Source organism: Ustilaginoidea virens, chromosome 2 (genome assembly GCF_000687475.1).
Source record: "Ustilaginoidea virens chromosome 2, complete sequence".
Classification (NCBI taxonomy): domain Eukaryota; kingdom Fungi; phylum Ascomycota; class Sordariomycetes; order Hypocreales; family Clavicipitaceae; genus Ustilaginoidea; species Ustilaginoidea virens.
The window spans coordinates 3,736,636-3,750,000 of record NC_057317.1 but is presented as its reverse complement, the minus strand read 5'-3'; the positions used below and the strand labels follow the sequence as shown (position 1 = coordinate 3,750,000).

The 13,365-nt window shown below is 54.4% G+C and overlaps 2 protein-coding genes across 2 annotated transcripts; one reads left to right on the top strand and one right to left on the bottom strand.

Moving 5' to 3' along the window:
* Positions 1-3,886: 3,886 nt before the first annotated feature.
* Positions 3,887-4,204, top strand: UV8b_02805 (uncharacterized protein; the record flags this gene model as incomplete). The annotated part of the gene is made up of 1 exon (XM_043140303.1): positions 3,887-4,204. One exon carries the CDS (start codon positions 3,887-3,889, stop codon positions 4,202-4,204), a length of 318 nt encoding a protein of 105 aa, XP_042996237.1.
* Positions 4,205-10,060: 5,856 nt separating this feature from the next.
* UV8b_02804 (uncharacterized protein) lies at positions 10,061-11,887 on the bottom strand (the record flags this gene model as incomplete). Its single annotated transcript, XM_043140302.1, has 1 exon — positions 10,061-11,887. One exon carries the CDS (start codon positions 11,885-11,887, stop codon positions 10,061-10,063), a length of 1,827 nt encoding a protein of 608 aa, XP_042996236.1.
* Between the last annotated feature and the right edge of the window lie 1,478 nt (positions 11,888-13,365).

Sequence of the window (13,365 nt, the reverse complement as noted above, 5' to 3'; positions counted from 1 at the left end):
CCATTAGTTTAGGGGAGAGCTCTCCCCTAGGAACACCACCGACCCTTTCGGGCGGCTTTCTGGAGCAGAGTTGACTGCGGCTTCACAGGTCAGGTTTACCCCTGGTGGTGCCCTTCCGTCAATTTCTTTAAGTTTCAGCCTTGCGACCATACTCCCCCTGGAGCCCAAGCACTTTGATTTCTCGTAAGGTGCCGAACGAGTCAAAAAATAACATCGTCCGATCCCTAGTCGGCATAGTTTATGGTTAAGACTACGACGGTATCTGATCGTCTTCGATCCCCTAACTTTCGTTCCTGATTAATGAAAACATCCTTGGCAAATGCTTTCGCAGTAGTTAGTCTTCAATAAATCCAAGAATTTCACCTCTGACAATTGAATACTGATGCCCCCGACTGTCCCTATTAATCATTACGGCGGTCCTAGAAACCAACAAAATAGAACCGCACGTCCTATTTCATTATTCCATGCTAATGTATTCGAGCATAGGCCTGCCTGGAGCACTCTAATTTTTTCAAAGTAAAAGTCCTGTTTCCCCGCCACACCCAGTGAAGGGCATGGGGTTCCACAGAGGGAAAGGCCCGGCCGGACCAGTGCACGCGGTGAGGCGGACCGGCCAGCCAGGCCCAAGGTTCAACTACGAGCTTTTTAACCACAACAACTTTAATATACGCTATTGGAGCTGGAATTACCGCGGCTGCTGGCACCAGACTTGCCCTCCAATTGTTCCTCGTTAAGGGATTTAAATTGTACTCATTCCAATTACAAGACCCAAAAGAGCCCTGTATCAGTATTTATTGTCACTACCTCCCCGGATCGGGATTGGGTAATTTGCGCGCCTGCTGCCTTCCTTGGATGTAGTAGCCGTTTCTCAGGCTCCTTCTCCGGGGTCGAGCCCTAACCCTCCGTTACCCGTTGCAACCATGTTTGGCCACTACCCAAACATCGAAAGTTGATAGGGAAGAAATTTGAATGAACCATCGCCGGCGCAAGGCCCTGCGATTCGAGAAGTTATCATGATTCACCAAGAGAGCCCAGAGGGCATTGGTTTTTAATCTAATAAATACATCCCTTCCGAAGTCGGGATTTTTAGCATGTATTAGCTCTAGAATTACCACGGTTATCCAAGTAGCAAGATACTATCAAATAAACGATAACTTATATAATGAGCCATTCGCAGTTTCGCCGTATAATTGCTTATACTTAGACATGCATGGCTTAATCTTTGAGACAAGCATATGACTACTGGCAGAATCAACCAGGTAACTATCGTTCGCCGGGGGTGGCCTGCCAGCGCCGCGGGGGCCGGCGCTGGAGAGAGTTAGTTTTCTGGTGGTCGCCCGCCACGAGGACGGGCGGCGCCTGGCGGGTGGCCCTTTAGCGCCGGCTTGCAAAGGCCAGCAGGACCGCCCGAGGCATTCCGCTTTCCCCCTCTAACGTTCCCCAGGGCCGCCGTCGGCGCGCACGTTCGTGCGGCCTGGGCGCCCTAGGAGGAGGACTCAGCGGGCATCGTCAGCCATTCCGGCGTCAGCTGCCCGTGGTTGGCCCCTGCTGCTCTGTGTCTACGGCGAACCCGCCCAGCGGCCAATCGCCCACAGAACCCATCCGGCACGCAGGAACGGGGCACGAGGCCCCCTGCTGCAGCCAGGCATATCCCGTACGCTGTGAAGCCGTAGCGACCAGTTTCGGGGACGTTTGGCGCCCATTATGACTCTGTCTCAACCGAGACGGAAGCCTGCAAGATCTTTTGAGAAGTCACCTATAGGCGCCGTGCAAGATATGGTACGTCGGGAGCGGTACTCGCCCACAAGCCAGCGCTCACACGCCCTGCAGCACAGGGCTTGCTCGCCTCTGACCCCGAGGGCTGTCCGGGCTGATCGCCCCTCCCTCACATACCCACCGACCCCATCGACGCTCCGGCCCCGCCCCCACCATACAACGCGCGTTTTTTTTTTTCTCGAAAACGCTCAATTTGTATGGCAAAAAAAAAAGGTCTGCTCCCGCCCATACAAACGAAAAACCCACGAGCGCAGATTTTGGGGAAAGTTCCTCGCGCGCCGCCCCGCACCACACCAGCGCCCGACGGCACACCCTGCGAGCGCTGCAAGCATGCACCAATTGCACTAGGCACCACCAGCGCCCGACGGCACACCCTGCGAGCGCTGCAAGCATGCACTAATGCACTGATGCACCAGGCACCACCAGCGCAGCGAGGAGAGGGATAACGCCGCAGCCAACCCAAGCCTACCCTACACCGACTGACCTACCCTATACCACCCCGCCCCCCACCATTTCGTATCTAAGTCGGTTTTAGTACGGAAGACATTGGGTTATTCAACTTCTATAATACCTTATCAATAGAGGACAGAGAGCCTACCCTATACCTTTATTCTCACGTGATACTGCCATGGCATAAAGGACTTATAATAACCAACACACGGGCCGGAAAAGGATAAGCCCGACGCATCGGGACAATAAAATATCCAGTATCCGGGCCTACCCTGGACCTTTATTCTCACGTGACACTGCCATGGCATAAAGGACTTATAATAACCAATACACGGGCCGGAATAAGATAAGCCCGAGGTACCGGGACAATAAATTATCCGCTATCCGGGCCTACCCTATACCTTTACTTTCACGTGACATTGCCATGGCATAAAGGACTTATAATAACCAATACACGGGCCGGAATAAGTTAAGCCCGCGGTACCGGGACAATAAATTATCCGCTATCCGGGCTACGTACGGGCATAATTAGACTACTCAGAGGCTCCTATTCGGGTCCTCTCTCTTTCCTCCTTAGTCTATTTAATATATTCAGTCGACGCCTATTTGCAGTAGCCCTAGGGCCAGTCCTTTACAATAGGAAAGGAAGCAAAAGAGGGGGAATTATACGATGTGGCCTTTTTGTGCGTGCCGTAGTTACGTGCATCGGCGCGGTCGGGCCGGGCTGCCTGCGTGCCCTACCGTGCTCAGTGGCACAGGGGCAAAAGTGGCCACATCGTGTGCAACGGGTGTGCGCGGCACATTCGTCGCAGTGTGCCCAATTGGGCACCTTGCGACAGCGATTCCGACATTTCTACCATTTTGAAAAAGCGGTTGAAAATAATGAAAACCCTCAAAAATAGCGAAAAACCCGACGAAAAGTCGTCCTGCCCAACCGTGCCCAGTCCGTGCCTAATATCTACCCAACCAAGCCCAGTGGCTTATAGCGGTGTGCCGGATGCCCTATAACAGTCTGCCGTACGGGCCGGAAGCCCTATATCAGTCTGCCGTAAATGACCGGTGTAGCGGGTAACTGTATGTAGAAGGCCGAAAGTGCTGGTATTAGCAAGGTTTGCCCATTTGGTAATCCCGTAGAAATGCGCCGCCTGTTGTGGGCCCTGTGGCCCGCTGTGACCGGCCGCTGTGGCCGGCTGTGGGGCGCTGTGCCGGTGCCGTGACCGGCGCTGCGGCCCACTGTAATCGGCGTTGTGGGGCGCTGTGCCCCACCATAGCGCCTGGTATAGCCACCGCGATATCTCAACGTAAAGACGTCGTACGGTAGCGAGACCAGTACCAAAATACAGCTAAAAAGGCGCTGATTTCAACAGGTAACGATAAGACCCAATGGATATTTATCTACCAGAACCTCTCGGCTACGGTCCAATCCTAAGTCGCGGTATTCTTCGAGAATAGCGCGGCCTTTTATTACCGCCCTGCAGCCTTCTTTAATTACCTGCAGCGACTCTTTAAGGATCCGCATCGGGAGGAACGCGCGATCACCGAGCTTAAGCATACCCTCCGTTAGATGCCGAAAGAACCCTTCTCCGCCTTTTTTGTGCGCTTTAAGGAAAAATTGGCGTTAGTAGGGGGGCTTGGTTAGCCCGAGTCGGTGAAGCTAGAAATGCTCCGATCCGCCCTTAACCCTCGCATATCGGAAAAGATTATCGGCCTAGGGGTCTCCCGTAAGGACTACGATACGGCCGTTGCACGGTACCGTGAAATCGCCATCGACCTAGAGACAAGCCTTACCGCGAAACGCTATGCGGACCCTTACCGGAATCACAACGATAACGCCCGGGATCCGCAGGCAACCGCTCGGGATAAGGATGGTGATACGCCTATGACGGGCGTTAACAAGCTAGGTTCGAAGGGCAAGAAGAAGTCATCCGCTAAAAGGGCAGTATGGGTTTCAAGAGAGGTCCTTAAGGAGCGCTACTAGAAATCACTTTGTACCCGATGCGGAGATGCCGGCCATAAAATGCCGGAATGCAAGCTGAGGCCGGCCCGGCCTCCACCAGAGACAACCGTGGCATCTATAGACCTGAAGGCCGTAGAAGCCTCGCGAATCGCCAAGCTTAGAGATAGCGACGATAGCGATTCCTAGGGAAAAGACTAGCCCTCGAGCCGAGTCTCGCGAGAGGGCTCAAAAAACGCACCCAGCCCCTAGCCAGGTTACGACAGGAATACTACATAAAGGAGATTAATAATATCAAAGACCGTATGGATAGATACCCCTTTTTAGTCCTAATATTATATGATAATTCTACCTTTATCGACACCCTAATTGATTCTGGTTATGACTGCTATAGTGCGATAAGCGAAAGAACCGTCCAAAGGTTAGGACTCTAGCCTATCCGCCTGCCGTCTCGTAGGAAACTCGGGACCGCAGTAGACGTGAAGAGTCGATCGGGGGAGCGATAGACTACCCCCTCGATTACCTACGCCGTCCGTATCGATATCGATATCGATGGATAGCCGTCAGCCGTGATGCTATACGTCGTCCCGGGCCTTACCCGCGATATTATCCTAGGGTTGCCTTAGATAGAGCACCGCGATATCGAACTTTAGGCAAAGCGGCGCCGACTAAGAATTAGAGCCGCCAGCGGCCTCCTCGTAAGGGAATCGACCACTCGATCCTCCAGGCCCGCCGCGATTAACGTTCTCGGATCGGTCTTTCATAGCATGTTATAACGCGCGGCATGCACCTAAGATAATTCGACCTCCTTCTTCCTTACGAGCCTATAGGAGCTTATACGCATCCTCCGCATCACGCTCCCGCCGTGTCAGAATTCAGCTTCCCCCCCGGCCTAGCCGCGGACCCTACCACCGGAGCTCCAGGATTTCGCCGACCTCTTCGATAAGGCGAAGGCCTCCAGCCTCCCACCGCACCGGGGCACGCTTGATCACCATATTAAGCTCAAACCGACCCCAGACGGGGGGCCACCCGACCTCCCATAGGGACCGCTATATAACATGCCGCGGGACCAGCTACTTGAGGTTCGGAGATAGGTAACGGACCTTATGGATAAAGGATGGATCTATGCGAGCTCCTTATCGGCAGCGGCACTAGTCCTACTCGCGAAAAAGGCGAACGGCGGATGGCGTTTTTGCGTAGATTACCGGGCCCTAAACAAGGTCATAGTGTAGGACCGGTATCCCCTTCCCTTAATTAAGGAGACGCTACATTCTTTATCTCAGGCGAAGTGGTTTACAAAGGTGGATATCCGTGCCGCATTCCATAAGATCCGTATCGCTGAGGGCGATAAATACTTGACTGCATTCTGGACCCGCTTCGGCCTCTTTGAGTAGTTGGTAACCCCCTTTGGCCTGACCGGGGCCCCCGCGACATTCTAGCGTTATATCAACGGGGCCTTAGGGGACTCATTAGGGGATTTCGCTACCGCCTACCTAGACGACGTTTTGGTCTATACCGGCGGCTCACGGAAGGAACATATAGACCGCATTAGGATTATCCTCAGACGCCTATAAGATACCAGTCTAAATCTAGATCTAGATAAATATGACTTCGCAGTAAAGGAGGTATACTACCTTAGCTATATCGTAATGGCAGGGAAGGAGATCCGCCTGGACCCCGAGAAGATTAAAGCGATCTAGGAGTGGGAAGCCCCTACAAAATTGCGGGGCATCCGAAGCTTCTTAGGTTTCGCAAACTTCTACCGCGATTTTATCCCAGACTTCTCCTACCTGGCCGAGCCCCTGGTTCGACTAACGCGGAAGGGTATTCCCTTTCAATAGCTTAAAGAGGAGGAAAAGGCTTTTCAAACGCTTAAGCAGCGCTTTATCTCGCACCCGGTCCTCGCCTAATAGGACCCCAAGAAGGAAACAATCCTCGAGGCAGATAGCTCTAATACGGCTCTCGGTGGCTGCCTCTCTTAGATCGGGGAAGACAGAGTGCTCCACCCGGTCGCATACCACTCGGCACAGCTCATAAAGGCTAAACGGAACTATACCATCCACGATAAAGAGCTGCTTGCCGTTATCGCGTGCCTCAAGGCGTGGTCGGCTGAACTCCGTTCTGTCGCCGCCCTATTTACAATCCTTACGGACCATAAGAACCTCAAGTACTTCGCCCGACTAAAGGAGATATCGGAACGCTAGGCACGATAGGCCGAAACGTTAGCCCTTTTTAACTTCTACCTTCAGTACCAGCCCGGCTTATAGGCCTAACGCCCCGATGCCCTCTCGCGATAGGAGCAAGAGGCAGACGGCGCGGCACTAAGGTTTAGCCAAGTCCTTCAACTACTATCTATCTCTGCTATAGAGGCAGACCCGATAGAAGTCCAGCCGGATCCAATAGGAGATCGGCCGACTACGGCCCTAGGTATAACAGAGGATAGGCCGATAGCGGCTTCGTCGACCGGAGTCTCCCTACCCAGCGGCTCTCGGGTCTTTACCAACACACACCTATAGGCGCTTTAGGACCAGGCCGTAGCCGAGGACGAACCATATCGGGCCTAGTAGAAGGCCGTAGCAAATGGAGAACGACGATTCCCTATAGAGGCAAAGACCAGAGAGCAGATTGCAGACTATACCCTGAACGCCTACAGAGCGCTACTCTACCAGGGCCGGGTTTAGCTCCTTTCGTTCGAGCCGCTAACAACTATAGTAATCCAACGATACTATGACTCCCCCACCGCAGGGCACCCAGGGAAGAATACGACCTTCTAACTCTTACGACAGGACTACCACTTCAACAGTATATCGTCTAAGGTGGCTCGGTTTATTTAGAATTACTAATACCGTAGGGCGCATAAGAGCCGCCAATTGCGACAGGGCCTACTCTAGCCCTTACCGATCCCGGATCGTTTTTAGTCTTAAATCTCTATTGATTTTATGACTAACCTCCCAGCCTAGGATGCCTCCAACCCGCGTTACCTAATGGTTATTACCGACCGCCTATCTAAATACATTCAGCTTAAAGCAATACACTCGATGCGAGCAGAGGATTATACGGAACGGTTTCTCAACTGCTAGTAGCAGCACTATAGATTCCCCGCCTAGATTATTAGCGATAGAGGCTCGGACTAGGTAGGCTAATTCTAGACCACGATATGTAAGGCTATTGGGACTAAACAACTCCTCTCGATTGCGTACCACCCACAGACCGACAGTAGTACGGAGCGTATAAACTAGGAGGTCTAGGCTATCTTATGCGTCAAGGTAGCATTCGACCAATACGACTGGCCCCAACATCTCGCGATTTATTAATACGCTCTAAATAACCGCACTTCCTCAGTCACTAGATATAGTCCTAACCGTCTCCTGAATGGCTTCGACTCTCCTATCGTGGCACCTCCCCCCGATATCACGCTAAGTTTAACGACCTCCAAAGGGCAAGCGGCGCGCTTCCTAGCTACGATACGGGAGGGGGGCGAACTCGCTTAGGCCGCTATCGCCTTTACCCAGCAGCGGTAGTAGGACGTAACGAACCGCTCCCGACGCCTAGCGGAACGCTACCAAATCGGGGACTAAGTCTGGCTAAGCCTACGGAATATTAAGACTAATCGGCCTTATAAGAAGCTCGACTAGGTATCTGCCAAATATACTATTGTGGCCGTCCCGTCCCCGCTTAATATCCGACTCGATGTTCCCGACGGTATCCACCCGGTTTTTCATATTGATCTTATAGAATGTGCCGCTTCTGACCCGCTGCCAAGCCAAATACTTATAGATACTAGGCCCGGTCCCCTACTAGTCCTACCAGAGGACTCTAATACCCCGCATGAGGAATTCGAGGTCGAGGAAATACTAGCTGCTAAAAACGCTTGGGGTCGTGGCGGCAAACGTAATATGCTGGTAAAATAGAAGGGGTACGACTCGCCGACCTGGGAACCGCTAGAGAACTTCAAGGATACCGCAGCGCGAAAGGCATTTAAGGTTAAATAGGGGGATATTCGGACACATAATAGACCCGGTCGAACCCCGTAGCAACCCCGATACGGAACGGATGAAATTTTTCCCAGCGAAGGGGGGTATATTACGGACTCGGGCTATACCCGTGTCATGGATTAACTGAGGCTCGGGCTGCGCCCGTGCCTAGTCCGGAACGGATGACATAAGGTAGACGCGCGGGCCCATAAGGGCAATGTTAGGGCTCTAGCCCGCGTTACATACGGATGTATATAGACTGCGGAAGGGACCCGATTCGGGCTCTTCTCCCTTCCTCCTTAGTTTTATCAATACATCCGATTGACGCCTATTCGCAGCCGCCCTAGGGCCAGTCCGTCACAGAAAAATATATATAAAGATACTTATAGTCTAGTAGCTACCATGGATTAAAGGATTTACTACTATTTATTAGCGTATCTCTATACTAGGAAAGAGCATTGGTCAGGTCTTTTAAGTTATTATGGGGGGGTCGAATGACTAGGGGGGGGCATAGGTCGGTTGATATGTAGTCTCGTCTGCGCCTCTGTGTCCTCACGGCTCGCCGACCGTCCTCGTGTCCTCTCCCCAGGATTGTGGGGCCTGTCCCACGTCCCATCCTATGGTCGCGGGGCGGGACCTCACAAGGGGCCACGTCGTGCGCAACGGTGCGCGGCACATCTGTCGCAGTGTGCCGAATTGGGCACACTGCGACAGCGATTCCGACAGCATTACATTAGTAGGCAAAAACCTTTGACAGTACAGCCGGCCGCATGGCGCGACAACATTGTCGGAAGCACAACCTTTCGAGACCGCGCCGCATTTTCTTTTCTACGCGTGCGCCTTACACCCTAGCGATTCCGATGTTTCCTTCTGTAAAGAGAGAAGCTGCCAGTATCGGAATCGCTGTCGCAATTGCCCCAATTGGGCACATTGCGACGGATGTGCCGCGCACCGCTGCGCACGATGTGGCCCCTTTCCTTGCGCTCTGATTGGGCACACGAGCAACGCGGCCCGACCGCGCCGATGCACGTGACTACGGCACGCGCACAAAAAGGCCACATCGTGTAATTCTCTCTCTTTTGCCTCTTTTCCTACTTTCTTAGTTTGTCATAAATCAAAGAAGAATCATACCTTTGACCGGTGACCACACGTTACATGATACCACGCGCGCGACCCTACGTATAACTGGGTATACCGAGTTCCTATCAACAAAAGAGGCAAAAGAGAGAGAATTACACCATGTGGCCTTTTTGTGCGATTGCCGTAGTCACGTGTATCGGCGCGGCTCGGCCGGGCTGCTCTTGCGCCTAATCGGGGCGCAGGAAAAAGCGGGGCCATATTGTGCGCAACGGTGCGCGGCGCGGCATATCTGTTGCAATGTGCCCAATTGGGGCAATTGCGATAGCAATTCCGACAAGTATAATGATTTCTATCGCTCTACTTGCTATCTTATTTTCTATGGGAATTGGCTATATAGCAGGATATGCTCGATAAAGCACATCCTGGGGGAGTATGTCTGCGGTGTTGGTTTCACATCAAGGGGTACCCAGTTGTACGTAGGGTTGCGCGCGTGGTATCGTATACCGAAGGGTCACCGGTCAAAGGTATGATTCTTCTTTGATTTATGACTAACTAAGAAAGCAGGAAAAAGGAGGCAAAAGAGAGAGAATTACATGATGTGGCCTTTTTGTGCGCGTGCCGTAGTCACGTCCATCGGCGCGGTCGGGCCGGGCTGCCCGCGTGCCCTACCGGGAAAGGTGCCACATCGTGCGCAACGGTGCGTGGCACATCTTATCGCAAGGTGCCCAATTGGGCACCTTGCGACAGCGATTCCGACAATAGTGTTAAATACACGCATAAATTTATCAGAACATACTTATGTTCATGCAGTGGTACGACCTCCTTGTCATGTACTCGTCTTCTCCCCCGCAGGCTCGACTTCGTGCTCTTTTCGCTGCTTCAAGGACTGCAGACCGGTCTTGTGTTCGGTGTGTTCTTTGCTCAGCCTCTTCTGCGAAATGTTGAAGCTTATGAGGAGACCGACAAAGGCGGTACAGGTGTAGAGGATGTACATTTTCTGAAGGGCGCTCCAGTACGCGTGCTTTACGACGGCGGCATCATTGCCATGGAGATCGCCTACAAGGTGGACACTGGCGGCGGCCCGAGAGCCGCTAAACATGGCGGCCAGCTCTGGACCGAGCTGGCCCTGCAGGTATCCAGCCTGAGCCTGCATTTGGTTGTTGAAGATGACGCCCCCGACGACGACGGAGATGGACGTGCCAAGCTGCCGCAGGAAACCAAAGCTCGCCGTGGCGGAGCCAATGTCGCGAGGCTCCACGTTGGTCTGCAGCGCAATGAGGGGCGACTGAAAGTTGGGGCCGACGCCGACGCCCGCGATGATCTGGAAGACGACGATTTTGGCCCAGTTTCGGTCATCGCCGAGGTCGATGAACAGCCCGAAGCCGAGAGTCATGACGAGGAGGCCGAGGATGATGGGAATCTTGTAGTTGCCGGTGCGCTTGATAGCGACGCCCACGACCGCAGAGGTGAGGGAGAGCGAGAGCACAAAGGGGAGGAGGTACACGCCCGACATGAGGGACGTGGCGCCCAGGACGGCCTGGAAATACAGGGGCAGCCAGTAGCTGCCGCCCATGAAGGTGAAGGCGTGGGTAAAGGACAGCAAAAAAGCGGCGATGCTCGTCTTGTGGCGGAACAGCGACATGGGCATGATGGGGAACCGCGCCACCATGGACTCGTACACGACAAAGAGGCCTACGGTGACGACTCCGAAGACGACGAGGCAAATGACAATGGCCGAGTCCCAGGGGTGCTGCACGCCTCCAAACTCGAGCCCAAAGAGGAACATGAGGGTGCCCCCGATGACGAGGAGGCTGCCGGCCCAGTCGATGGCCACGAGGCCCTGCTTCACGGGCGTCCTGGGGTTGTGGAGCTTGAGGACCAGGACGAGGATGACGAGGACGATGCCAGACAGCGGTAGATTGACGTAGAAGCACCACCTCCACGAGACGCGGGTGGTGAAGACGCCTCCGAGAACGGGCCCGACGGCCGAGGCGACGGCCCAGACGCCGCCGAGGATGCCAAAGTACATGCCTCGCTTGCGCATGGAGAAGAGGTCCGAGACGCAGATGTTGGGCAGGACAATGGTGCCGCCGCCGCCGACGCCCTGGATGGCACGGGCGGCGATGAGCATGCCCATGCTGTTGCTGATGGCGCAGAGCAGAGAGCCGAGCCAGAAGATGGCGACGGCGCCAATGAGCACTGGCTTGCGTCCGAAAATGTCGGAGACTTTGCCCCAAGCCGGCACGAACGTGGCGTTTCCGAGCAGGTAGGCCGAACCGATCCAGATGTAGCCCTGGCTGGAGTTGAAGTGGCTCGAGATGGTGGGGATGGCTGTGGTCACGATGGTCATGTCCAAGGCTGCCAGGAACAAGGCCACGCAGAGGGCAAAGACGACGAGGAAGGACTCCAGCCGGGTCCGGTCGGCCTCGGGCTCGGCGTGCTGCGCCGGCGCGGGAGGCGGTGGATCGGCGGGATTGCTGCTGGGAGGATCAACGTGGTCGGTGTTGGCGCCGGTGGTGACGTTGGTGTTGATGTTGGCGCTGGGGCGTTGTTGCGACGCATCTTTGCGGTCGTGGGAACAAGCGTCCCGCTTAACATCGACTGTTGCCTCTGAGCTTGTGCGGCGGCTAGGCGTGGACGGACCAGGCGCCATGGTTTCCTCGTTGTTCTCGTGGGGATCAAACTTTTATTTTTTTTCTTGTTTTTTTTTTTTTTTTTTTTTTCCTTGGGTTGCTGGCTGGCGGGCGTTGGCCTTGGCCGAGAAGCTCACGAGCAGGACGTGGATCGGTTTTCAACGCTGGCGCTCGTTGTACAGCGGCCCTCCGATCTGGAAAGACAAATTGGGGGAGGGGGGCAGGCAAGGATAGCGGGGGATTCCCCAAGTTGAAAAGCGACGAGTCCGAAACCGGTCGATGACGAGTCCGCGGCGGTCTGGTCCTTTGACACGCTCCAACGGGGCCGCGAGGGCGTCACCGGCGCGGCTGACAAATACACTTGACTGATTGCCTTTGGCAGGATGGCTAGCCGGAGATTGCGGTTTCGAGAACGGGAACGGAGACGCTTGTCGCAGCCAAGTGGCGAGTGTGGCGGGTAACGGCAAGCGAAGCGATGCTTGATCCTGGGACGAAGGGGGAACGGCATTTTCGATGTTTGAGAGGACGGCAGAGCCTGTCAAGGGGCTTCATTTATAGGACGTTTGCGTTCTGTGATGATGGCTTTTTTGCTGCTGCTGCTGCTTGCTGCTTGCTGCTTGCTGCTTGCTGCTCGGGTTCTTAACTCCGAGCAAGACGGGGCCACCGAGCATGTGTTCGTACGTATGGCATGGCCGCAGGGGGCCTGCCGGCTGGCAGCGGCCCCGCTCGCCCATGAACATCGGCTGGCGAACGCCGCGCTCCACCTGGCAGGAAACACGCAAGTACGTGGTACGTACCATGTTATGACGGGAGTGACTTCCGTTTCCTGCGTTTCTCTCGCTCAAACTTCAAGCTTGCTCTTCTGCTCTTCTGTGTTCTATTTCACAACTTCCTCTGCCCTTCAACAGGCCAAACCTGTCGCCATACCCGCAGAGTCAACCAACCAGACTCTTTGGCGGAAAATGCACATCATGCCTTTTTTTTTTTTTTTTTTTTTTCCCTCTCGCACGTCCCATGCTTATGTGTGCACTAGCTACCAAGTCTCCTCCATCTTAGGTCCGTCTCTTCTCCTCTTGTCGTGCGTGTTTCGTTTCGTTGGCCCCATCCATGGCGTAGGAGATATCTAGGATGCCGATGCCCTCGCGACGCGAGCTTCCATCTCGCTGTTGTTGCATTGAGAACCCAGGCCGTGACCAAGTCTGCGACCGAGGTCGCGACCCCCTTCGTAATGCAAACTTGCAGAGGCCCCAACCAGTAGCTATTCGACTAGTGGCAGACGCTTTCCCCGCCGCCGAGAACGTGAAAGGGGCGCTCCGCTCACCGCTCGACGCGACGTGCTTCTTTAGCTCCTCCATGACCTGTGGCGGCACTGAAGGGAACGACTGAGCTGCCCTGCCCGCACGGGGAAAGCGGCAAGTTGTCGAGTTTCCCTGGTGCCACTAGGATACGGTGAGCACTACGAGCTACGGCCACCACCCTGGTCAATGTATCTATCTGT